This window comes from Molossus molossus, unplaced genomic scaffold (genome assembly GCF_014108415.1).
Source record: "Molossus molossus isolate mMolMol1 unplaced genomic scaffold, mMolMol1.p scaffold_m16_p_15, whole genome shotgun sequence".
Lineage (NCBI taxonomy): Eukaryota > Metazoa > Chordata > Mammalia > Chiroptera > Molossidae > Molossus > Molossus molossus.
Genome location: NW_023425350.1, coordinates 4,481,464 through 4,507,477, shown reverse-complemented (window position 1 = coordinate 4,507,477; position 26,014 = coordinate 4,481,464). Strand labels below are relative to the sequence as shown.

The following is a 26,014-nucleotide window of genomic DNA, read 5'->3' as shown; positions in this document are numbered from 1 at the left end:
CGGAAGCAGGGCTACTGGCCACAAGGGGGCAGCACGATGAACATAAAGGTTCAGAGCGACTCTGGAACTGGGCTGCCCCAGCTCCAGCACCAGTTTCTCCCCTTACTGGCTGTGTGACCTCAGGCAAGTCACTCACCCTCTCTGTGCCTCCAGTCCCTTTCCTGTGAGAAGTGAATGAGTCAACACAAAAAGTGCTTAGAATAGCGTACGGCGAAAAGGAAGCGTCAGCGGGCAAGGCCAGGAAGGCAGCCAGACGCGGAACTGAGATGTTGGGGCACATGGGAACGGTGGCAGTAACTACAGACTCCTCCTTCCAGAGGGCTGGCTGGGCGGAGCAGGAGAGAGGTGGGTTGACTCAGCGGGTGGACGTCACCTTTCAAGAACACCACCCAGGAAGATAAAAAAAGAAAGGAGTTGGAGTCTAGGAAACCTCCCAGGGGCCCAACCCCTGCACCCCACCCTCTGGCAGTGCTGGCTGACAGGTAATGAGTACTGACCCTACCCCGCCCTCCTCCCTGCGTCCTCTCCCAACCTTCTCTCCCCCACATTAAACCACTCAGGCCCAAACTGAGTTGCTTCCCAAGAAAGTAGACTCAGACCCAACCAATCAGGGCCCATGGGGTAGAGGGGGGAGGGATTATTCCCCAGGTTCCCTTATGCCCACTGGCTGAAGGAAGACCTGAGTGGCCACGCTCACCACTAAGGTTTGGGGCACAGGAGGGGGATTAAAGCCCTGAATCATCAGCAACTCCCACCCCCTGAGCTGATTCAGTAGGTCTGGGCTGGGGTCTGAGACTTGGCTTTTTTTTTTCTTTTTTAATCTTCACCAGAGGGTATTTTTCCATTTATCTTCAGATAGCGTGGGAGGGAGGAAGAGAGAGAAAGAGAGAGAGAGACACAGAGAGAGAAAGAAAGATCAATGTGAGCCCTGGCCAGCAGTTAGAGCGTCGACCTGTGGTCCAGAGAGACTGGGGTTTGGTTCCCGCTAAGGGCCTGTACCTGCCTCCCGCAAGACCCTGACCAGGGCCGGGGATGAACCGCAACCAAGGTCCGTGCCCTTGACCAGAACTGAACCCGAGACTCATTGGTCTGCGGGCCGACACTCTAATCACTGAGCCAAAGCGGCCAGGGTGAGACTTGGCATTCCTTGCAAATACCCAGGTGAAGAAACACCCAGGTGAAGACGATGCTTCTGGTCCAGGTCCAGCTGGGAGTTCCCACTGGGTTCACGGCCCTTTGGGAGATCCATCCAGCCCAGCCCAGCCCCACGGAGCCCCTCCCTGGCCCTTCCCGGCCCCTTGGCGGGCCAGCAGCCGCTGCTGGAGCCGGGCTTCCTCCTCTAGCCACGGGGCTGGCCCCATTTCCTCCCCAGCTCCCTCCTGAGAGCCCTTCCTTGACCCGCGCCCAGGGAGAGCACACACCCTCCTGTCCCTCCCTGCTCCCGGGAGGGGAGCGCCCTGCCTGACTTACGCAGGTCGTAGGTCGGTTAGCCGGTTTCGTTTCGCAATCCAGGAGGGCCTGGCTCAGCTGCCTTGCGCTTCCTGTCTCCCCAGCACCTGGGCAGAGCGGATGCAGAGAAGGGTTCTCAGACGACTGAATTAACGGCCTCCCAGCCCCAGCCCGCCTCTCCCGCTCCTCCCGCCGCTGGGGCTGCTCACCTGTGCTCACTGTCTCCCCCACCCACGCCTTTTCCTTCCCAGCAAGAATAGATAAGGGTTCTTCCTCTGCCCCTGCCTGCCTTCCTCCCCAGAGCTAATCACCCTCTTTCCATGACCTTGGAGCATATGAACCTTAGCTGCACACTGGCAGCTCCATGACCAGGTCCCAGACCCCAGGCTCCCTCCAGTCACAGGATTTGTCTACCCACCATGGCTGAGGTCTCTGTGGCAGTGACCAGGAGGGGTTGACAGTCTCCCTGGGGAGGCTGCATTCGTACAAGGGACCTCATCCCAGCACAGCCCACGGTGTGTCTGTGAACGAGGCTGGGTAGCACTAACGCTGAAACTCCAAGAGGGAACCCCGTGGGGGGCGGGAGGGTGAAGGCCCAACACCCCCAGGTGAAGTCCCAGTTCTGCCACCTGCAGACTTAACCCCTCTGAGCCCGAGCACAGCGAAGATTCAAAGCCCAAGATTCTCTGAACAGAAAGGGCTTTGGAACTGCCCACAGCCCACCCTCTCGGCTGGAAGTGATTTGAGATTCTGAGAGATTCGTGCGAATCACCAACCAGCCCTGCATGGAGCGGCCCCACACCCCCTATAACCCAGGCCAGCCCCGGGGGCACAGGGACCGGCCCCTCTGCCCTGACCTCCTCCTGGGGCTGGCTGCCCTGGTGGGTGCTGCCCTCAGCCGCTCTAACTGCTATTCAGCATTTGTTACAGGAAAACCAACAGTGCAGGACAGACACAAAAGCTGCTCCACCTCCCAGCACCCCGAGACGCTGTCCCACTCCTCCACCTGTGACACCTCCCATCTGTATCCCCGTGCGCGGTGTCGTGTCACTGTGACCAGAGCACACGCAGCAGCTTGTTCTGCTATCTCCACAGACCATTATTCTGCCTGCAGTCCTCGCTGCTACATAACCTTCCTATTTATCATCTGTAATTACTGGTTAGGATTCCCTGGTATAGATGCCCCGTAATTTACTTAACCATGCCCCCCCTGCTTGACATTTAGGCTACCTCCAGCTCCAGCTCTCATTGGAGATGAAAGGCTGAGTCCCCCATTAAAGGTTTCAAAATGAATGGGGTGATTCAGCCACTCAGCAAGCATTCACGGAGAACCTTCCCCCCCGCTGAGGAGAGGAGAGAGGCAGCAAGTCCCAGGGCCTTGCCCACACCCCACACACAGGCCCAAGCACTACCCCCCCCCCCCCCCCCCCCCCCCCCCGCCAGCCAGTGATCACTGTACCTCCGCCCCTGTCTCCAGGACCCCCCATGGCTCCCATGACTACCAGACCCAGTAGACCTTCCTCTGCATGGCGCTGTCCCTTCACAACTGATCTCCCTCTCCCACCCGTGACTCGCCCGCCACCGCCCCCAGCCCGACACGGAGCGCCCTCTCCTGCCTCCGGGCTTTGCAAACCACGTCGCCCTTCGTCCCCCACGCCTGGCCGACCCTTCCTCGTGCTCCAAGGGTCTGTGAAGCCTCCGCTGACTCCCCAGGCCCGCACCCTCTGCAGTCAGCACCGCACCCGCTTCAGCGGTGCGCCGGCCCATGTCTAACAACCAGCTCTCCGGGGAGGGCCCGAACGGCATTAGCGCTCTCCACGTGCAAACACCCTCCCGGGGCGCGCACCCTCGTGGAGTGGGAGATGCTCAGTAACGCTCCCCGCCGCTTCCTCCATGCAGATGGAACACGCAGAGCTTCGGGGCATAGATAATAGTAACACGTAGTAAAGGCTAACTATTATTTTTTTTAAATTTGTTTTCCTTATTGATTTTAGAGAAAGAGGAAGGGAGAGGAAGAGAGAAACATCAATGATGAGAGAACATTGATTGGCCGCCTCCTGCATGCTCCTCACTGGGGGTCAGGCCCACGACCTGGGCATGTGCCCTGAACAGGAATTGAACCAGCAACCTCTTAGTGCATAGGTCGATGCTCAACCACTGAGCCACACCCACCGGGCCGTAGTAAAGGCTTTTTTTTTTTTAATCCTCACCCGAGGACATTTTTCCACTTTTTGTTCAGATAGAGCGGGAGGTACGTGCCCTTAGAGGGAACCAAACCCAGGTCTCTCTGGACCACAGGCCGACGGTAAAAGGGACACATTGAGTGGCTGCCATCCGCACGACCAACCAGGGCCAGGGACAAACTGCAACTGAGGTACGCGCCCTTAGCGGGAACCGAACCTGGGTCTCTCTAGACCACAGGCCGACGCCCTAACTGCTGAGCCAGACCGGCTGGGGCATTTACACTTGTTTTAAAAAAAATGTTTTTATTGATCTTTTAAAGAGAGAGGGAGAGATAGAAACATCCATGTGAAACAGACACATCAATTGGCTGCCTCCTGCATGCCCCCCACTGGGATCAAGCCCACAACCCGGGTACGTGCCCTGAGCAGGAATCGAATCAGCTCCAGTCCATGGGACGACGCTCAACCACTGAGCCATGCTGGCCCAGCTATCATATTTATCTGTGATACTGATTGTAAGCTTATGTAATTTAACACTTAATAATGTCTGCATTTAACAACTAGCTCAGTGAAATGGGTTAAACTGAATCCCCCCACAACCCACAAGCTGAAGTCCCAACCCTCCCCCCCCAACACCTCAGAAGGTGACTGTTTTTGGAGAGGGTGGGTCATTAAAGAGGTAAATTTGGGTTAATGAGATCATATGGGCGGGCCCTGATCCAACCTGACTATGTCTTTGAAGAGATTAGGACAGGCCCTCAGGGAAACAGACCCTGCAGACACCTGGGTCTTGGGCTTCCAGCCTCCAGACTGTAAAGAACAAAGTTCTGTTTAGGCCTCCAGCCTGCGGTGGTTTACGGCAGCCCCAGCAAACAAATGTTCACAAAATCCCTGAAAATTCGGTAAAATCCTCTCCAGCAGGGAGTTGCTGGCTCCAGCCCCCCACTGACCAGCTTGCTTCCTGCCTTGACCATGACCCTTTCAAGAACAAGGTCATGCCTCGACTGATTTTAAGTCATCAAACACTCTTTGGGAAGGGCCAGATCGAAAATATTGTGGCTCCAGGTAAAAATACAGCTCCTGTCGCAACCGTCCAACCGCTGCCGCAGCCAGAGCGAGGAGGCCGTGTGCCCTGGAACGGTTTCTGGGCGCCATGAACACCAACCAACAGGCCCAAAATGGAGCCACTGGTGCTCAGCCTCACGGGGACTTCATTCCTGACTGCAGTCCCAGCCTCTCCCGGGGGCACTTTCAGACCAGCCTGGAACTTCCTGGTCAGTGCTGGTGAGGCGCCCTGCCTGGTAAAACCCCTGCCCTCCCCGAGGGAGGGTGTCCTTGCCTGAAATAATCCGCTCACTGCACCTCCTTGTCCCACTCTGCTTACAAGCCTTTCACTGTGCACAGCTCCTGGGAGCTCCTTCCTGCTTGCTAGACGGGTGCTGCTGAAGTCTCGAGTTATCCAATAAAACCATGTCAAAACTGCTGAAACAAATTTCGTGTAACTTTCATGTGTCGTGAAATGTAATTATTCTTCTATGGACCAGATCTGACCCCTGGGCCAGTTTCCTGACCACTGACCTTCCTTCCGCCCCGCCCCCAGCTCAAAGGGAGGCCTGAGTTCATGTTTATTGACCCTGGAGTGAAGGAATGAAGGTCTACCAGTGAGTGAGTTGTCAGTGGGCCAAGTCCTCCCTCAGGCAATGTCATCTCTTTTTTTTCTTTATTGATTTTAGAGAGGGAGATAAACATCGATGAGAGAGAACATCGATTGGCTGTCTCCTGCATGCCCCTCACTGGGGACTGGGCCCACAACCTGGGCATGTGCCCTGACTGGGAATTGAACCAGTGACCTCTTGGTGCAGGGTCAACGCTCAACCACTGAGCCACACCAGCTGGGCGGTGTCATCTTCTTAATGCAAAATATTTTTCTAATATGCCCAGAGAAAGCTTTCTGCAGTGTAGGTCCACCCTGGCAGACCCACCTCCTGCTGCCTCTGACCTTCTAAATGATCTGAAATAAAGTGCCATTTCCATAAGTAACTCCTGCTTATGGAGCACTTAGAAAAGGTGTCACCTCAAATCTATGGAGACAACTGCTGTTCTGATCAGTGGTCACCAGGGGCTGCCGGGTAGGGGGGACAATAGGGTGGGGCTCTGTGGAGAATGTTCAACTCTGGAATACACTAAAAACCAGTGAATTGCACAGCTTACATGGGTGAACTGGATGGTATGTAAACTGCATCTCAACAGAGCTGTTTTTAAACATACACCAGGTACTAGTCACCTGGTTCTCAAAGCCAGCATCTGCTGCCCGGCCCCGCCCTGCCAGAAACCAAGGGCTCCCTGGGGAGACTGGACCAGCCCCAGTGCCTGCTCTCTGGCTTCCAGAGCGAGTCCTTTCTCAGCTTGGTCCTGGGGCCCCTGCACTGGAGGGCCAGCTATTGCTCCAGGCATTCTGGAAACAGCTGGCGCCCCATGTTCCACTACCCAGATCCCCGTTTCCACCCGCCTATTACTAAGACCTGGGATCCTAACTAGTAACTTGAGCGCCTGGCTCCCCTCAGCACCCCCAGAGCAGCGTGACACACCACAGGCCACCAGGACAAGGGGAGTGAGGACACAGGAGCAGTTCCTTGGGACCAGCATACAGGAGGCCTGGGGTGTCCGTTCTCATAAAGGGGGGCATGTGATAAAGGGACAAGAGTCTGGCCATGGGGCGAGCATGAATTCTAGTCCTGGGCAGTTTATCCACATGAGGTCCTCAGCAAGGCACGGACCTCCCTGAGCCTGTTGGCTGCATCTGTAGTGAGGTCACCTCAGCCCCAGGGCGACTGTGGGCCAGGAGCTCAGGGCTGTGGATTCAGTTCAAGTTTAAGTGAGGCTTGGGGTATGGACTTTGTGCATGGTTAGACCCAGAAAACCAAGCCACGAGGACCCCGTTTCCTGGCAGACCAGCGATCCTTCTGCCAGGTGTGGCCCCGGTCTGGAGAGAGGCCTGCGTCATGGCTGCTGCAGCCCACACACAGCTCCTGAACTCTAAGGCCAGGGGGCCAAACAAGCCTTCTCCACCCTTAACCCCAACACACCCCGGGCCTGGCTCTGGCGGGCAGGAGCCAGGTCCTTGCTGTGTGGAGTCTGGGATCCCAGTGGCCGTGACCAGGGGACTTTGATCGTGGGCAACAGGGTCCGACGGTGGCCTCTGGGGGCAGAGCAAGCCTTTCCAAGGCCCTGCCAACTCCTACCACCATCTCTGCCCCGTCATTGGGGAGCGCAGGCAGAGGTCTGGGGTCACGGGCAGCCCTCGGAATGCTCAGGATCAATTATTTTACAGCGCTGGTCTGCGGGTTTTGACCTACTTTTCCCCTTTGATCACATTGTATTACCTTTCACCTTATTACCCCGAAGTACTTGGGATGCCAGGGCCCATTGTTCCTATAATCCTGTCTCATAATTAATGACTGTGAGCTCTGCCCACGGGATCACGTGTGGCCAAGCTGGGGTTACCATCCAGGAGTTCCTAGACAGCTACTCTGCTGAGTCCAGAAAAATGAACACCCAGGCCCTCAGGCCAGTGGGACAATTCCTTAGCCCCCATTTCCCGGGGGGTGGGGGGGACAGGCTTTACACAGGTTTGGGTTCCAACTCCTCCCCTCCTGCATGTCGCTCCCTCCTCCAGACCCTAAGGGGTGTGGGACCCCTCATCCTTGGGTTTCTCTAAGGAACTAATAACCACCCCACGGCCGCTGCCGCTCAGGCTGTCGCGGTCAGTCTCCGTGCACAGCCTCCGGGAACTCCTTCTTGGGAGTCACTACCCTTTACCATCGGCAGGAGGCAAAGGCCAAGCTCTCACCTAGGTTCCTCCAGGACCCGGAGCATGCCTTTACCCACAATACTCTGCTCAGATTAACTTCCTCCTCCAGCAGCCACCCGGTGAGGGCTGATTCCTGGAGCTGGACAGAACCTGGGCCTTCCCAGTGAGCCCCTCCTCCCCGGGGAAACCTGGCGTGAGCAGGCGGGAAGGCGGCCGCGGGAAGGCTGGCCCCCAGCCCCACCTCCAGAGAAGCAATGTCACCTTCTCCATGCCGCTCCCCAACGCCCCCATCCATCGAGAACAGTTTATTTTAATCCCTCAACGCTTGTGTAGTAAGTATTCCATTTTAAGAGTCTTCCAGCCCTGGCCGGTTTGCCTCAGCGGTTGGAGCATTGGCCTGCGGACCAGAGTCCCGGGTTCGGTTCCCACTAGGGGCACGTACCAAAAGAAGAAAAAAAAAAGAGCCTTCCAAATGCTTCAGACTAAACGCTGTTTCCCTGTAAACCGACTGGAAATGGAATCCTAGCTGGAGGAAGGGAATTCTTCCACCACACAGCTCAGGGGACCTCCACCTGTACCCGCCAACACACGGCAAAGCGTTTATTTATTTTTGTGTTGTACAAGTGTGAGTATCACAAAATCTGAATTTACTTCAGTTAACAATAACTTAAAAGATAGAAAAGAGTTGCAAGTTACATAAGTTTTTAAATGAACGACTTGACCCTTTATACAATAGGCCAGTGGTTAATCAACACACAATACATGTTAACAAAGGGGCCAAAGCTGCTTCGGAAACTAGGACTTGAAAGGAACTGGTATTTAATAGCTCACGCAATATACTACGTTTCTGATCTACCAGGCGACGCTCAGGTTTAAACACTGGAAGTAACTGAACACATATACACAGTCCGTTACACACTGCACGTCGGGACTGGGTAACTACTGCAAAGCATAAGCTTAGATATGTTGTAAAAGGATAGTTACAAAACATTTTCTAATTTAAGAGACATGCAGTAAACATACACTGATTCAAGTCCATAGTGGCTATTTACACACGAATTAAACAAAACCAGAATAAAACAATGTTTGGAAACCTATTTCAGCCTGGTTGTACCACTTAGTAAGAGCAAGATCTTAACTGGGTCATTTTGTTCAAGGATGGTGTGAAGATCAACGTACAGTCCTACCCTAGACCCCGCTGTGAAGAGTCTCCCAGGATCTTTCATACTAACTAAAGTTGGGGAAATGCAGCTGGAGAAATAAAATGACACCGACTGTCACACACACCCAGGCTACCAGCAGTCAGCACATCAGTGCCGACGGAGTCACGGAGTCAAGTGAGAAGTTCCTTCCCCCGGATCTTATCCCAGATACTCGACCGGGGCTACAGGATACAAAACCACCCCTTCTACCTGGTAGCAACTGGCTAATACTTAGGTATTCACAGGACTGAATTTAAAGTTGATGAAAAGGCACTTCAATTGGTTCAAGAAAATAAAGAGTAGAAATAACATGCTTAGATTGGTTGAACTTCTCTTGGTCACCTGGTAGATTGTGAGTTGGCTCCCACTAGTGGTCAGCAGAAGACTTTGCATTTGTACAAACTACCCAAGTTAGGCTAAATCGGGCCTTTGTGCTGACAATACAAGCTGTTTACTCTGTATGTAAAGTGCCAATTTTATATACAAATAAGTAACTTTGAAATCTGCTTTGAGGCAGCAAGGCCGACATCTTCCAATGGCCTCGTGGTAGTAACTGTAGGCTGAGGCCCGCGTCCCGAGGTCTGCTGGAAGCCACGGAGAGCCTGCCTGCTTGTAACAGCCAAACTGGACAAGACCTTTTAAAGACTGAGTAGCTTTTTCTGGGCTTTCGTTCTAGCTGACACCACTACCATCGTTAACAAACGGGACTAATATTGCAGTGGCTAGTTTTGGTTCACTTCAAGTAACTAGTTTTTCTTTTGAGAAGAAAAAAAAAAAAAAGGCAAAATAAAAGCACCTTCAGTCCGCTTAGAAGTCAGCATCCAGGGTAAAGGAGTTCTCTGTCGGACTTGACATCACTCCCATCCTCTGATACTCGCCTACTCTCTTCTCAAAGAAGTTCGTCTTCCCTTCCAGCGAAATATTCTCCATGAAGTCAAACGGATTCTCTACTCGGAAAACCTGAAAGGTTCACAACAAAGCATTAATGCGAAACACCAGTTTCAAAAGAACTGGGGGGAGAGGGGGCAGGACTGGGAAGAGGGGGTCAATGGGGGAAAAGGAGAAACATCTGTAACAAAAATAATTAATTAAAAAGGAAGAACCGGAGGGGCTCTGAACAGTGCCTTACCTTGCTAAAACCCAGCTCCAGCATGAGTCTGTCGGCCACGAATTCAATGTACTGCTTCATTAACGTGCAATTCATCCCGATGAGATTCACTGGCAAGGCCTCGGTGAGGAACTCCTAGGGACCAGAACACAGCCTCTCAGTGAACCGGGCGGGAAGGCGGCGGTGGCTGCGGCTGCAGCAAGCGCGGGACCGTACGGCTCACCCACCTGTTCTATCCTCACAGCGTTGGTAATTATTTCCTTCACTCTCTGCTCCGAAGGTTTGTGTAGCAGGTGTTTGAACATCAGGCAGGCAAAGTCACAGTGCAAACCCTAGAAGGAAAGGTTTAAGGTCACTATCACACCGGAAGATGTCCATCATTAACATGGAGTCGGAAACGGCTTTAACCTTTTCTGCATTCTCTTTGTACATCCTGCTTGGCCACCACTGTTGAAAGGAAGAAAAGTTTGCCCTGGCCGGTGTGCTCAGTGGTTAGAGCACTGGCCTGCGAACCAAAGGGTTGCAGGTTCGATCCACAGCCCCAGTTGGGGTGTGTGCAGGAAGCAACCAATTGATGTGTCTTTCTCACATCAATTTATGTTTCTCTCTCGCTCTCTCTCCTCCCTCCCTCCCTTCCACTCTCTCTAAAAGCAATGGAAAAAAATACCCTAGCATGAGGATTAACAAAAAAAAAAAAAAAAAAAGGAAGGAAGGAAGAGTTTAACCATCTACTCTGCTCATGTCACGGAAACAGGCTCAGCCCCACCCAAAGCTCTCAAAGCTGCCACCGAGGTGCTGACAGCAGACCAAGTCTGGTCCTTGCCACTGTGATGTGGCAAAGGATGTGGGAGAACTTCCGCTCAAAGCATCCTTTCTTTCTGCAGCCGTGCGCTCTCATGTTGCCTCTACTCCCAGGAGGAAAGGCAAAACTCTTGACTAGGCTACTTCTTAGATTTATAATCTAATGTGCAGGAAACTGATAATGTAATTTCAAGTGAATCAACTCTGCCAGTCTTCGTGCATTAAATCCCAAGTAATGCTGACGTGGCCCAAACTAGAATACCTGGGCGCCCCTTCCTCTCTGCAGCTCAGTCCAAGCATTCACAGATCCACGCTGGCCCAGCATGGGTTCTTATTTCATTGAGATGCTCGTCAACTAACTGAATTACAGTAGGAGCACACAGAATACCAAGGAAAAAACTCTTCCTTGAAAAATCCCAACATGGCCAGCAGTTAGAGCCTAAATTCACTTTAGTAGCCAGTCGCTTAAAAGCTAAGTTATGAGACTCCAGGCAAGGGCACGTACCTCGGTTTCAGTTTGGTCCCCAGCCCTGGTCAGAGTCCTGTGGGAGGCAACCAGTCACTGTGTCTCTCTCTCTCTCTCTCTCTTCCTCCCTCCCACTCTCTCTGAAGATAAATGGGAAAATATCCTTGGGTGAGGATTAAAAAAATTAAAATCCCATCATGCATAGAGAAATACCTAGGCATAAACATACTATGATATATTGAGAATACAGGTAAAATAATTCCAGTAATTATTTGAAGCATTTCATTCCTTGCCCAGGATGTATGTGGTTGAATTTCACATGTGAAATGTGGATATAAGGCAATCTGATATCATGGGTTCCCTGTTCAGTGAACACACCAAAGAGTCAGTGCTGGGGTGCAGATCAGCCTGTTACTTGATCTAGACTCACCTCATCCCTGCTAATAAGTTCATTGGAAAACGTGAGGCCCGGCATCAGTCCCCGTTTCTTGAGCCAGAATATCGATGCGAAAGAGCCGGAAAAGAAGATCCCTTCTACTGCAGCAAAGGCTACAACGCGTTCTCCTGTTAGAGTGAGCACCAAAATATGTCCGCTGAGCGCGCGCCCATGTTACACCCATGTTCATAGGAAGGGTCAGCTAACCAGTAACGTCACTCAATGAAGTCCAGGGGTAAGGAAGGCCCTAGGTACCCTTACCATAGGTGGCCTCTTGGTCCCCGATCCAACGCAAGGCCCAGTCTGCCTTCTTCTTGACACAAGGCATCGTCTCGATGGCGTTGAAGAGAAACTCCCTGTGGGAACATAGAGCATCAGCAACCCCAGCAGAGACCTTCTGTCACAAGGTCAGAGCAATGACACCCAAAGCCAAACTGTGGCTCAAATGGATGTTTTGTGTTTTTTTTAATCAATTTCCTTTTTCCTTCACTGTTCTCTTTAAAATCTCATTATTTATTTGGTTTATGTTAATATAAATTTAGATATTCGTTCGTTTGTATTGACTCCCAAGATCTATTAACACTAAAACTCTTAGTCCATTACACCAAGAGCATTTACTGGCTTAACTATTAAGTCCAGATCAAGACAAAGTTCACAGGCCCTATCTTGCTAAAATTTAAAAAAACCACAGAATCTTAACTGCTAAGACTGTTAAGCTATGCTGACTACTGTCACCCTAAATAGACAGCACCCCTCCCACCAAGATTATATCATCGGGCCAATTATTTGGGGCTCAAATGCCGTATGTATATAATAACTAAATGGAAAATTCCAGAAATAAACTATTCCCAAGTTTTAACTTGCACACCATCCTGAGTAGCCTGATGAAATCTCATGCTGTTCTACTTAGAACGTGAACCTCTGACCAGTGTGTCTGGGCTGTTCACACCACCCACCATCAGTCACTTAGCTGTCTGTTTTCAGAAAGAGACCACATTCACATAACTTCTATTACAGTAGGTTACTACAGTTCTGCTTATTACTGTCAATCTCTCCCTGCACGTAATTTATATAAGTTAAGTTTTATCATAGGTATGTGGATATAGGAAAAAAACAGTCTCTATGGGGTTGGGTACTATCCAGTTTCAGGCATCCTCAGGGTCTTGGAACATAACCCGCATGGGTGGGGGGTGGGGGGTGGGGGGGTGTTACTGTATTAGGCAATTCCTCCCACTGTGCTTCTAGGTCTTATTTTCTGTATTTGATCATTAGCTCTTTAAAAGATAAGCTATGTTCTACTCTGTATCCTCTACCTCCTCCACCCTGCCCCAGCCTCACACTGTAGATGAGATCTGCCAGGAGTAAAACCTGTCAGACCTAGGTTTTATTCCATCATACAGAAGGCATTAGATTAGATGACTATCAGTACCTTCCACCTCTGAAAACGGAGTAGTCCAATAACTTAGCTTTTAAGTGATTGGCTACTAAAGGGAATGTAGGCTCCTTCCTCAAAGATGTGACCATGGAATTTCTTTGACTTAGTCATGCAAGAGTCATTTTTGTTGTTAATCCTTACCCCAGGATATTTTTCCACTGATTTTTAGATACAGTGGGAGGGAGGGAGGTAGAGAAGGAGAGAGAAAAACATTGGTGTGAGACACATCGATTGGCCCGCATGACCCTGACCAGGGCCGAGGATCAAACCTACAACCCGGTATGTGCCCTTGACTGGGAATCGAGCCTGAGACTCTTCAGGTCCATGGCCAATGCTCACTGCTGCGCCACACCGGACAGGGCCAGAGTCATTTTTCTATCCCTACAGGAGTTCAAAAACTTGAAACAATCAGTGAGTCCTAAACATGTTGGCATACCACCCAAATACTCACCTTTCCTTGGAATCTTTAATGTAAGTGTCAATGAGGAGACTGTACATTTCAGAATGTATGTTTTCCATGGCAATTTGGAAGCCGTAGAAACAGCGGGCTTCTGTGATCTGAACTTCTTGGCTAAAGCGCTCCACCTAGTGGCAAACACGTCAAATTCAGCTTGAAGAAAAACCACCAGCAGCTGTTTGGTCAATGGGTGGACACTGGCTGCACCACCCTCCCTTTTTCGTGCCACTTTAAGGTCTGTTTCTCTGTATGAGTCCTATTATTCAGTGTAAAGCTGGACATTTCATGTCATGTGCTCAATTTACAGATCAGGAGATAGAGAACCCCTATTTTTCTGTAACACTTGGCTAGAACCTGTTACCACTTAACATTGTCTTTGAGCGTCTCGGGTCAGGGAATCAAATGCCCTAAGGGAGAAAGAACTGCACAGTATATTATAAATCAGAAAACACCCCAGAATGCTAACGCAGAGTCTTCTACACATTTGGAATGCGAAAATCTAGAAGACGAGAAAAAGAGAATTCGTTCGTTCTCCCTCAAATCCTGAGGTGAATGAAGACTTGGGGGGACAGCTCACCAAGTTCTCATTCACGATGCCGTCACTGGCCGCGAAGAAGGCCAGAACGTGCGAGATGAAGTACCTCTCCTCGGGCTTCAGGGTTTCCCAGTGCTGGAGGTCCTTGGAGAGATCCACCTGGTTCAGAAGTGACAGGGACGTCAAGCACGCAGGACCTCACGCACCCGGGTCATTCTCAACTTTCTGCCCCACGCAGTGGATTCCCCGGCCACTTAGAACATGCACCAGCCTTGGGGGACAACCATCCCCAAGGGGAACAAAAGGAAGAGTAAAGCATATATTTTTTTAAAACTTTTTTTTTTCCTTTATTGATTTTAGCGAGAAGGGAGAGGGAAAGAGAGGAACATCGATGAGAGAGAACATCGACTGGCCGCCTCCTGCGTGCCCCCACTGGGGATCGGGCCCACAACCTGGGCCTGTGTCCTGACCGGGAATCGAACCGGCGACCTCTTGGTGCAGGGTCCTCACTCAACCACTGAGCCACACGGGCCGGGCGTCAAGCACATTTCAAACGACTTGTCACCGCTACTGCGGGGTCTTTGTCTGGAGACAGGGGAGACGCCTGAACTTTCCCTAAGGGCCTTAGTTCCTGACTCCCATTACCTCCTCGGCTGTCCAGAAGGAAGCTTCGGCTTTCTTATACATCTGCCAAATATCATGGTACTCGATGGGGAAGATGACAAAGCGGCGCGGGTTTTCTCTCAGCAGCGGTTCATCCTGCACGCCGAGGGCAGGGACCTGAGGTTTCTGCTGGGACAGAAAGTCATGAAGACGCTCAGGTATCCGGCGAACCAAATGAAACTGCCGTTGTTTCCGCCCCAGGCCGGGCCCAGGTCGGCAATGTCATGTGGCTCGCTGTCCCAGATACCCTACAGAGCGCAGAGGGAGGGAGCGGGGAGAAGCAGGAACTTCGCGGACGTGGAGGCGAACTCGGCGGGAAAGCGCGGGCAGGGAGGAGCCAGGCTGGGCAGACAATAATGAGGCCTTGGCGCCAAGACCAGGCTCCTCCCGGGGCGCCCCCCACCGGGCGCACCGCCCACTCGGCCCTTCCCGCCCAGGCCCGCCCAGGCCCGCTCACCGGCTCGGCCGGCTCCTCGAAGATCCTCCGGGCGGTCTTGCTGGCCAGCACGCGGGTGCCACTGAGAGCCGGGGGCTGCGGGGAGACAGGCGGTGAGGGGCAGCCCGCGCCCCCCGGGCCCGCCCCGGCCCGCCGCCCGCCCGCCCGGCCGCTCACCGTGTTCTCCTTGTCCGCCAGGCTGAGCCCCTTCAGGGGCGACTGCAGCTGCAGCTGCTGCGGGTCCGGGAGGGTGGCGAGCGGGCGGCGGACGGACAGCATGGCAGCGGCGGCGGCGGCGGCGGCGCGGGCTCCACAGGTACAGGTGAGGCTCGCTCTGCTCCAGGGCTCCCGCGGCCCGCTCGCCCGGCTTTTTAAAGACCCCGCGGAAAGCTGCTCCGCGCGTCCTCCGATCCCATTGGATGTGCCGGAGCCAGGATCCCACCCCCAGCCCGAGTCCCCAGTAACGTTTGAGACCTGCGATCTACACCAATGACTGCAAAACGCGCCTGACGCAGCGTAGAACGGTGGTTCGCGCTTTTAGAGATGTGTCAATCACTGGGGTGGGCAGGGTCCCTGACAGCAGGCGAATCTTGGGGTGCTCTGTGGACTGGGGCTGCTAGCTCCTGGGTCCCGCCTTTCAGCGGCTGTGGCTCTGGGAGACGCCAGATGACTTCCAAGGTTCTGTAAAATGGGGCTTGTCGCCCTACCTAACCTGTGGGGCTATTTTCTTTTTGATATGTTTCTTTTATTGATTTTAGAGAGGGAAACATAGATGGAAGAGAAACATGATCGGTTGCCTCCCGTATGCGCCCCGGCCGGGAGTCGAACCCTCAGTCTGGGTATGCGCCCCGGCCGGGAGTCGAACCCTCAGTCGAACCCTCAGTCTGGGTATGCGCCCCGGCCGGGAGTCGAACCCTCAGTCTGGGTATGCGCCCCGGCCGGGAGTCGAACCCTCAGTCGAACCCTCAGTCTGGGTATGCGCCCCGGCCGGGAATCGAACCCTCAGTCGAACCCTCAGTCTGGGTATGCGCCCCGGCCGGGAGTCGAACCCTCAGTCTGGGTATGCGCCCCGGACGGGAATCGAACCCTCAGTCGAACCCTCAGTCTGGGTATGCGCCCCGGCCGGGAGTGAACCCTCAGTCTGGGTATGCGCCCCGGCCGGGAATCGAACCCTCAGTCGAACCCTCAGTCTGGGTATGCGCCCCGGCCGGGAATCGAACCCTCAGTCGAACCCTCAGTCTGGGTATGCGCCCCGGCCGGGAGTCGAACCCTCAGTCGAACCCTCAGTCTGGGTAAGCGCCCCGGCCGGGAGTCGAACCCTCAGTCTGGGTATGCGTCCCGGCCGGGAATCGAACCCTCAGTCTGGGTATGCGCCCCGGCCGGGAATCAAACCCTCAGTCTGGGTATGCGCCCCGGCCGGGAATCGAACCCTCAGTCTGGGTAAGCGCCCCGGCCGGGAGTCGAACCCGAAACCTTCTGGTGTAAGGACTACGCTCCAACCAATGGAGCCACCCGGCCAGGGCCCCGGGGGTTATTCCTGAGAGAATTAAATGTGATCATTCCTGCAAAACGCTCAGTCCTGTGAACCTCCCAGTTACCTAAATGACAGAGAGGCCTCTGTGCGGTGCCCCCACTGAAACTGTGGCTGCTGTCAGGCCACTGTCCCCTATTTGTTTGAAAAACTGCAACCCGGGCAGAAATTCCTTAGAGGAAGTTCAGAGAAGGGCTGAAGAACCCCGAGTTCATTTACTGCTCCTGGGGGGGCATCAGGCAGCTTGAATGGGAGGCTGGAGATCGGCAGCGCGTGGAGGGTGGAGACGGAAACTTAAGTTTCACTTTGCATTTGCTTTTCTGAATTGTCCTGGACGTTACCCTGCGAGGGGCAAACTGCTAGACCCGAGAGAAGAGCTGTCACACTCTGCACAGGGACCGTCGAGTGTGACCGGGAGCCAGCCAGACCCCGCGACCCGGTCGTTAGCTTAAGTTTCTTCCCGGCCCCCAAAGCACCGCACGTGCCTGGCAGACAACTCGGGGAGAAGTACCACGAGGCGAGCGCGCGGGTCGCCATCCCCCCACCGCCTCCCAGCTCTGAATCACTGGGACCGCCCGACCCTCCCACTGCATCCTGCGCCGCTACCGCTCTGACTGTACGGGGAGCCGGTGGGCGCGGAAGCCACCTGCTTCTGCCCGGCGGCCGCGCCCGGAGGAGCCTGCCGGGCCGGGCTTCGGTCCGAAGTGCCTGCGGGTCTCTGACCCTGGGGCCGGAGAGGGTAGTGCCCGGCCCGGCCCGGCCCGGCCCGGACGCGCGCCGCGGCGGCCGAGCGCCAAGGGCTGGGAGCGCGGGGGTCGTCCCCTTTTCCGTTGCGGCTTTGACAGCTCCTCCACTACGGGTCCCCATTGGAGAGCTGCTCGCTCCTCCGCCACGATTGGTCCGCCGAGCCTCCGCCCCGGCTGGCGGCCCTCCTCCCCCGGTTGGATTCCCGCGCCCCAAGACCCCACTTCCGGTGCCCGCGTGGCGGCTCCGCCCCGGCTAGTGGGGGGTTTTCTCGGCCCGCGTCCCGGGACCCCCTGCTCGGGACTGTCCGCATAATGCTAATGACAGTAACCCGCAGCCCCTGGGCACCTGGACCAGGTGGTTTGCGTTTCTAATCCGGAACGCAGTGCCAGGTAGGTGTCCCCAGCTCTGCCCAGAGCCACAGAGCCCCTTAAACTGCACAGCCGGAACTTGGACCCTTTCTCCCCAGCTTTTTATTAAGAATGTTTGGCAGCCCGGCCGCTGTGGCTCAGTGGCTGAGCGTTGACCCTGCACCAAGAGGTCGCCGGTTCGATTCCCGGTCAGGGCACAAGCCCAGGGTGGGGGCCCGATCCCCAGTGGGGGGCATGCAGGAGGCGGCCTGATCATGCATGCAGGAGGCGGCCTGATCGATGTTCTCGCTCATCGATGCTTCTCTCTCTCCCTTCCTCTCTAAAATCAATAAAGAAAAAGTATTTTTTAAAAAGAATGTTTTGGCAAACAGAAACATCAAGAGTTCTACAGTATTCACTCACTAGGATTCAATGGTCGTTTCCATTTCGCCAAATTTGTTTATCCCCTTTCTGGGTGTGTGAGGCCCGGATCGTTTTGAAAGTGAATTGCAGATAGGTGTTTGTCTGGTAGCTCCTAAAACTAAGGACGGTCCCCAACATAAAACCACAACACTGTATTCAGACCTGAGGAAATGAACATTAATTCTCTAATACACCTGATATCTAGTCCGTAATTGAATTTTCCCAGTCATTTGAAATGTCTTTTAAGTTTGTTCTTTTATTATTATTATTATTATTTTTGTTTTTTTTTAATCCTCACCCGAGGACATTTTTCCATTTTCTGTTCAGATAGAGTGGGAGGGAGAGAGAGAGAGAAGCATCAACGTGAAAGGGACACATCGAGTGGCCTGGCCGCCACCCGCACGACCAACCCGGGCCAGGGACAAACTGCAACCGAGGTACGTGCCCCCAGCGGGAACCGGACCCAGGTCTCTCCAGACTGCAGGCCGATGTTCTAACCACTGAGCCAAACCGGCCAGGGCTCTTTTTTTATTATTAAATCCTCACCCAAGGATATGTTTTTACTTGTTTGTTTAGAGAGAAGAAGGGAGAGAGAGAAACATCCATCAGATGCCTTCCGTACACACCCTGACTGGGAATTGAACTGGATTGAACCAGAAATTTAGGTGTGTGCCCTGACTGGGAATGGAACCCGCAGCCTTTTGCTGTGCTGACGGCATTCCCGCTCACTGAGCCACCGCCCGGGGCAGCTTTGTTCGTTCTTGACGCAGGATCCAGTTGAGTGCATGCATTACATTTGGTTATTATATTTTTCTAGTCTCTGATGAGAACAGCTCCTCCGCTTTTTCCCTCATGACATTCACTTTTTGATGTCCAGGCCAATTTTCTTGTAAAATGTCCCACATTCCCCACATTCTACCTTTGCCAGATTGTGACCTCATATGGCAATTTAAATTGTTTTTCTAACCCCTGTGTCTCCTGTAAACTGGAAGTTAGATCTAAAGGCTTTTTTAGATTGAGCTTATTTTTTATTGTGGTAAAGTATACACGTGCTAAAATTTGCCCTTGAATCATTTTCAGTTGTGCAATTCAGTAACATTAAGTACATTCACAACATTGTGTAGCCATCATCCACCACCAGAACTTTTTTTTTTTCTGTATTGATTTTAGAGAGAGGGGAAGGGAGAAGGAGACATAGAAACATTGATGAGAGAGGACATCACTTGGCTGCCTCCTGCGTGCCCCACTCTGGGGATTTGGCCCATAACCTGGGCATGTGCCCTGACTGGGAATTGTACTGGCGACCTCTTGGTGCATGGGTTGATGCCCAACCACTGAGCTACACCGGCTGGGCCACCACCAAAACTTTTTTATCATCCCAAACTGAACCTCTGTCGTCATTAACCACTAGTTCTCCATTACTTCCTCCCATCCACCTCTCATGACCACCATTCATTCATTCATTTCCCCTTTCTAACTATGAATCTGACTATTCCAAGTACCATACAGTGGAATCTTGCAAAGTTTGTCTTTTTGTGTCTGATTTATTTCAAGCAGTATAATGTTTTTAGGTTACATCCGTGTTTAGCATGCATCAGGATTGCATTCCTTTTTAAGGCTGAGTAATATTCCATTGTATGGATATGCCACATTTCGTTTATGAGATTTCCGTCCTGTGACCCATCTGCCCCTCCTTCCATGAGGTTCTTTTGTTTCCCAACCACTAGGAAGCAAGGTCAACCCTCCTCGAAACTGTGTGTCTCCAGAGCACCTTCTTCCTCTTTCTGACCTTGACATTTCCCTTTCAGACCTTCAGGAGGCTCAGGATCCCCTGCGGAGGAAACTGTGTTCTCAGGGAGCAGGAAGATGGAATACTTCATCCCAAGTGTGACTTGTTAGCTGTGGAATTTCAAGGACAAAGCAGTGGGCTCTGGGTAGAGTTACATCAGCCTCCCTCTGCCCTCCAGTCCCTCTGCCAGTCCCAAAACTCTGCCAAGGCACCTCCCACTTCATACAACTCCTCCTGCAGAAACACCCCCATACACACACCTAAGTTTACCCCAGGACCCTATTCCTCTGCCTCCCAGAAAGGGTGGAGACATTTTAAGCTTGGAGCCCGATCCGCACACAGATTCAGAGTTGCTGCCACCCAGAGGCCTGGACCAGGCAGCCATCTGGGTGCAGAGCTGGGTGGGATCGGTGGTTTTCTTGGCTCAAGTGGCTCGTACAGTGACGTGATATTGAAAAGTCGTGTGCCTCTTTGCACATGTTCAAATGGACATTTAAACCATTTCAAATTTAAGTAGTTGCAGGGGGATGTAATTTCCACCAAGTTGCAAATATTAGCATTTTTTGAAGCATGAGGGGACTGGAACCTCAACTCCATAGACTTCTGTGTATTTGTTTTGCTTGTTTTAAACACATCGGTCTCTCCTAATCTCCGGTTTTTTATGTTATTTGTTATCCAGTTTGTTTTTGGAAGTAGTTTTACTTTGGCCATTGATCTCATGTTCCCCTGCGGGGGTACAAGATCCTCAGCGAAGGGCCAGCCCTGGAGAGTTCAGGAGGGCGGCCCACCACCTACCCTGAATCAGCACGGACAGGCTTCTCCGGGGGATTTCACCGTAGGAGAAGGAGCCCCAGCCCAGGGAGAGCCCCTCCCTGGGAGTAAGTTCCTCCTCTGGCTGGGACTTGGGGGTGGGGTGGGTGGGAAGTAAGTACCCTGGACTGTTCAATGCCTATTTTTTTTCCTTTTCTTTCTTCGTTTTAAATTTTTGGCCTACTACTTTTAAATATCCTTATTGTAGGGATGGTGACCACACAATGCAACACTGTTGATGTATTGTAGAATTGTACACCTGACGCCTGGCCAGTGCAGTTCAGTGGTTGAGCATTGACCCATGCACCAAGAGGTCACTGGTTTGATTTCTGGCCAGGGCACATGCCCAGGTTGTGGGCCCAGTCCCCAGTGGGGGGCATGCAGGAGGCGGCCAAGCGATGTTCTTTCTCATCGATGTTTCTATCTCCCTCTCCCTCTTCCGTTCTTCTCACTCTAAAATCAATAAAGAAAAAAAAAGAATTGTACACCTGAAACCTATAGAATTTTATTAACTTATGTCACACCAATAAATTCAATAAATAAATATTCCTATTGTATAAAAAAATGATACATTTTATTGTAAAAAAAAAAAATGCAAACAATAGCCCTGGTCAGGTAGCTCAGTTGGTTAGAGCATTGTTCCAATAACTCAAGGTTGCGGGTTTGATATCTGGTCAGGGGATCAGGTCACATACAAGAAGCAACCAATGAATGCAAACAACAAACTGATGTTTCTCTCTAAAAAAATCAATAGCCCTGGCTGGTTTGGCTCAGCGGTTAGAGTGTTGGCCTGCCGTCCAGAGAGACCCGGGTTCGGTTCCCACTAAGAGCACGTACCTTGGTTGCAGTTTGTCCCCAGCCCTGGTTAGGTCATGCGTGTGGGAGCCACTCGATGTGTCCCTTTCGCATCGATGTTTCTCTCTCTTTCTCCCTCCCACTCTGTCTGAACAGAAAAATGGAAAAATGTCCTCAGGTGAGGATAAAAAAAAAAAATCAATTCAGGAGAAGGATGTCAATGGGGGAAGGAGCAACATCTGTAACAAAAATTAATTCATTAATAAAAAAATAAATAATTTAAATCAAACATTTTAAATGCAAATATAAAAATATATAAATAAAAGAGTACATGTTTTCCATAACATTAAGCCCCGAAGGTAAGGTCAGACCTTTCTTTTCATGTACACACTCTCTGGGGCCCTGTTAGGCTCGCTGCTTTGTAGCTTGCTTTTCTCACAGAATATGCCTGCATGTCCCTCCATGTTTAGCCCCGGGCCTAAGGTTTAGGTTGTGGGTTCTAGACCCAGGCTACCTGAGTGTGAATCCCAGCTCCCGCCTTGCTAATGAATGTCAGTTTCCCTGTGTAATAACTGTACCTAGCCCTGGCTGGTTTGTTCAGTGGTTAGAGCGTCGGCCTGTGGACCAAAGAGTCCCGGGTTTGATTCTGGCCAAGGGCATGTACCTCAGTGGCAGTTAGTCCCCGACCCCAAGCAATCCTCGGTAACAGACATTTAGGTCATCTCCAATTTTTTGCGACTATAAATAGTGCTGCGGTGAGCACTTTGTACTCCTGGAAGTAGAATGGCTGGGTTAGATGGTGTGAACTTTTAAAACTTGGATCGGTGCCATCCAGTGGCCTGTTAGAGTGCTGGCCAGTTCACATTCTCACTTAGCAGTGTACGGGAATGCCACTTTATATCCTGGCCAGCACTCTTTTATGAGTGGAAGGTAATATTTCCATGCTGTCTTAATCTGAATTTATTTGATTATTAGTAAGATTGAATATGGACATGTGGACATTTATATTCTCTGAATTTCCTGATATTTGTCCAATTATTGGTTGGGTTATTTAACATTTTCATGTTGATTTATATTTTCATTTTCAGGTATTCTATATCTTTTGGATGGTATCTTGTTCTCTTTTATAGATGTTAAAACCAGTTACTTTGCCTGGTTTTTCACTTATGTTTTCTTTTCTCTTTTTAAATTATAACTTATTTTGCCCTGGCCGGTTTGGCTCAGCAGTTAGAGTGTCCGCCCGTGGCCAAAGAGTCTCAAGTTCAATTCTGGTCAAGGGCACGTACCTCGGTTGTGGTTTGGTCCCCGGTCCTGGTCAGGGTCATGCAGGAGGCAGCCAATTGATGTGTCTCTCTCACATTGATGTTTCTCTTTCTCTCCCTCTCACTCTGAAAATAAATGGGAAAATATCCTTGGATGAGGATTAAAAAAAACAACAACTCGCTAACTTAATTTTTTTTTTTGCTTTTATCATCAGATAGAGTGGGAGGGAGAGAGGAAGAGAGAGAGACACATGAAGTGGTTGCCACCCACACGACCCCAACCAGGGCTGGGGACAAACTGCAAGTGAGGCACGTGCCCTTAGTGGGAACTGAACCTGGGACTCTCTGGTCCGCGGGCCAATGCTCTAACCACTGAGCCAAACCGGCTGGGGCTCAATAAATTAATTTTTTCTTAAATTATAACTTATTTTGAAATAGTTTAAGACACACAAGTTTTTTCATTTGTCTTGTCTCACTTTTTTAAAAATTATAACTTTGTATTTTGAAATCGTTTAAGACAGAATAAGTTGCAAAATTAGTACCAAGAGTTCCTGTGTCCCCTTCACCCAGGTTCTCCCAGTGTCTTACGTAACCAGAGCTGTTGTCAAATCAGGAAATTGTTGCAGTCCTATTAAGTAAGTTATGACCCTTATTGGGACCTCACCCATTTCTACGTGACTTGTGCACATGGTTCTGGGAAACGCTATCAGGTGTTGGATCGGAGTAATCACCAGGTCAGGATGCAGAACTGTTCCATCACCGCAGACAACATACCTGTGCTGTTCCTTAGCAGTCCCACCCTCCCCCAACCCCAATCCTGGCAACTACCTATCTGGTCTCCATCACCATAATGTTGTCACTTTGTCACTTACAGAATATCATATAAATAGAACCACATGCTGTGCAGATCCATTTTTTTTTTAAATTCCTCACTCGAGGATATGTTTTTCTACTTATCAGATAGAGTGGGAGGGGAGGAGGGAGAGAGGGAGACAGAGAGAAACATTGATGTGATAGAGCCACATAGACTGGTTGCCTCCCGCATGGCCCAACCAGGGCTGGGGACGAACTGCAACCGAGGTACGTGCCCTTGGCTGGAATCGAACCTGCTACTCACCGGTCCGCAGGCCGATGCTCTAACCGCTGAGCCAAACCAGCCAGGGCCTGTGTGACACTGGGACTGGCTTTTTTCACACATCACGAAGCCCTTGAAATGGATCCGGGTCACTGAACGTGCCCGCAGTTTATCCTTTTGCTTTCTGAGCATTCCCCTGTGCCCGCTGCAGACATCTGTCTGTTCCAGGCTTTGGCTATTAAAAAAAATAAAGCTGTTACGAATATTCATGGTCAGGTTTTTGTGTGAATAAGTGTTTTCATTTCTTTTTAAAGAATAATAACCCTTGTTTGGATGTACATGTCTGGCATTAACTTTTAGAAGAGTATTTTAATGAGTTGACAGTATAGAGTCTGAAACAAAATCGATGCTGTTACCTGTGCATGTCTAATAATGTCGCCTGGTGAGAACGGCGGCCAGCGTTTGACAAGAGACCAGAGGTTCACTGGAAATGGAGGGGCAGCACTTCAGCGCGTGGCCTGCAGTCGGCCAGGCCAGGTCCTTCCCTCCACCCCCCACCGCCACATCCTGGCTGTGTAAGGGGCCAGCTGCTCGCCAGCGAGCCGCCTCCCTCTTCTGCAAGGTGGGTGTCACCACCCCGCCCGCGGGCTGCGGCGAGGCCCGCCTGAGCGTACAGCAGACCTCGCTGGTGCCTGGTGTGTAGTCATCAGTCCTCAGTAGATGGCAGCTGTACTGAGGAGTGTGGGCTTCTGGGCTTGGCCTGAGGGTTTCCCAAGCCCCACCTGTGCCCGCCTTCCCCAAGCCTGATGAGAGCCAGGGGAGGCGGCCCAGTTCCTTCCCTGCCCGTGCCTGATGGGCAGGCCCCGGAGGCTTATCTTGGCTCGGCCCCAGGGCAGTGCACACTATCAGAGACCTGCAGAATCACTCTCAGGGTGGATTCCCGTAGCCCCAGGTGGAGGGGCCAGATGGTGTCCTGGCAGAGCGTGGACGGGGCCGGGCTGCCTGGGTTCCACACTGGGCGCGGGGCCTGATGTACTTCGACCTCCCGTCTCATTTCACGCAAGGCAGCAGTGCAAGTCCTTGCGCGGCCGCAGGGCCCGCGAGATTTCCGTGGGTTAACCCCCATCCGCAGCCCTTGCCCTGAAGGTGTAGGGGCAGAACGTGACCCCTGCAATTCTAGTCTCTTGACCCTTTAGGGATGGCCACCGAAGCAAGCCTTCCTAAGGAGGCCCAGTTCCAGGCCCTTTGCTGGCCGTGGAGGGAGGGGAAGCTGACTTCCCACTGCATTTGGAGTGGGGAGAACTAAGCCACCAAGCCCGAGACTCGTGGGAGCAGCGGGAAAGTGGGCTCCATGTAGAGGAAAGTGGAGCTGAGGGGGAGAGAGGGGGGCGGGGAAGAGCGGGGGGCGCGGGGGAGAGGAAGGGAGGCTGCTAGTTAGGACTCTGGGTTGCAGGTGACAGACACTGAAGAAAAGGGGCATCTGTTATTTCTGTTCCTGAGAAGCCCAAAGCAGCTCTTCCGCCACGTCTGCCCCCGCACCCAGCGGTGCCATCAGTTTGGGGGCACCTTCCACCCCCGCCCCATCTCTAGCAGTGCTCCCGTGCTCACCCCCAAGCCGGCCTAACTCCCAAGGTCCCCATGTGGCGGCCCACCTCCCTCGCCCTCCTGCCCCCCTAGGACGAGAGGGTGTGCGGGGAGACCCTCCAGTTCTGATTGGACACTAAAACCATTCAAGGAGCGCTAAACAGGTCAGGGAACATCTGAACAAGACTTGATCTTAGCTTGAATAGAAAAAAATCCAACTGACATTTAGTTCTTTCACATCTGAAAGTTTCACTTCTTCATAAAAAGAGCCTAATGATTAATGTAGGGCCTGACAACAATCCCTGGTATTTAGACAATAATTCCTTTATTCATTTTAATCCTCACCCAAGGACATTCTTGCATTTATCTTCAGATAGAGCGAGAGGGAGAGAGGAGGAGAGAGAGAGAGAGAGAAACATTGACATGAGAGAGACACATCCGTGGCTGCCACCCTCACGACCCCAACCGGGGCCAGGGACAAACTGCAACCGAGGTACATGGCCTTAGCGGGAACTGAACCTGGGACTCTCTGGTCCACAGGCCAACGCTCTAACCGCTGAGCCAAACCAGCCAGGGCGACAATAATTCCTTTATATGAGATCACACATATATGTGAGATACATATACACACACACACACATATATATATAAAACAAAACCTAAAAACTC

The 26,014-nt window shown here is 52.0% G+C and overlaps 1 protein-coding gene and 2 long non-coding RNA genes across 9 annotated transcripts; 1 reads left to right on the top strand and 2 right to left on the bottom strand.

Annotated features, from left to right (window-relative positions):
• Positions 1-1,470: 1,470 nt before the first annotated feature.
• Positions 1,471-15,299, bottom strand: RRM2 (ribonucleotide reductase regulatory subunit M2). The gene is made up of 11 exons (XM_036262354.1): positions 15,160-15,299; positions 15,004-15,078; positions 14,529-14,672; positions 13,926-14,042; positions 13,343-13,476; positions 11,718-11,812; positions 11,451-11,584; positions 9,981-10,085; positions 9,775-9,888; positions 9,442-9,605; positions 1,471-1,556 (listed from the first exon to the last, which is right to left on the bottom strand). The coding sequence occupies exons 1-10, from the start codon at positions 15,259-15,261 to the stop codon at positions 9,453-9,455; spliced, it is 1,173 nt and encodes a 390-aa protein (XP_036118247.1). The 5' UTR covers positions 15,262-15,299; the 3' UTR covers positions 1,471-1,556; positions 9,442-9,452.
• Positions 15,256-20,964, top strand: LOC118630513. 3 transcript variants are annotated; one of them, XR_004959660.1, is made up of 4 exons: positions 17,505-17,649; positions 19,839-19,964; positions 20,499-20,697; positions 20,838-20,964. It is a non-coding gene; the product is annotated as an uncharacterized LOC118630513 (long non-coding RNA). The 3 variants fall into 3 exon arrangements; XR_004959659.1 differs by lacking the exons at positions 17,505-17,649; positions 20,838-20,964 and adding an exon at positions 15,256-15,304 and having other exon boundaries at positions 20,499-20,720; XR_004959658.1 differs by lacking the exon at positions 20,838-20,964 and having other exon boundaries at positions 20,499-20,720.
• Positions 19,820-24,597, bottom strand: LOC118630512. 5 transcript variants are annotated; one of them, XR_004959654.1, is made up of 4 exons: positions 24,443-24,597; positions 24,178-24,245; positions 23,804-23,996; positions 19,820-19,929 (listed from the first exon to the last, which is right to left on the bottom strand). It is a non-coding gene; the product is annotated as an uncharacterized LOC118630512 (long non-coding RNA). The 5 variants fall into 5 exon arrangements; XR_004959653.1 differs by lacking the exon at positions 24,443-24,597 and having other exon boundaries at positions 24,178-24,411; XR_004959655.1 differs by lacking the exons at positions 19,820-19,929; positions 24,443-24,597 and adding an exon at positions 21,046-21,082 and having other exon boundaries at positions 24,178-24,416.
• Positions 24,598-26,014: the final 1,417 nt, after the last annotated feature.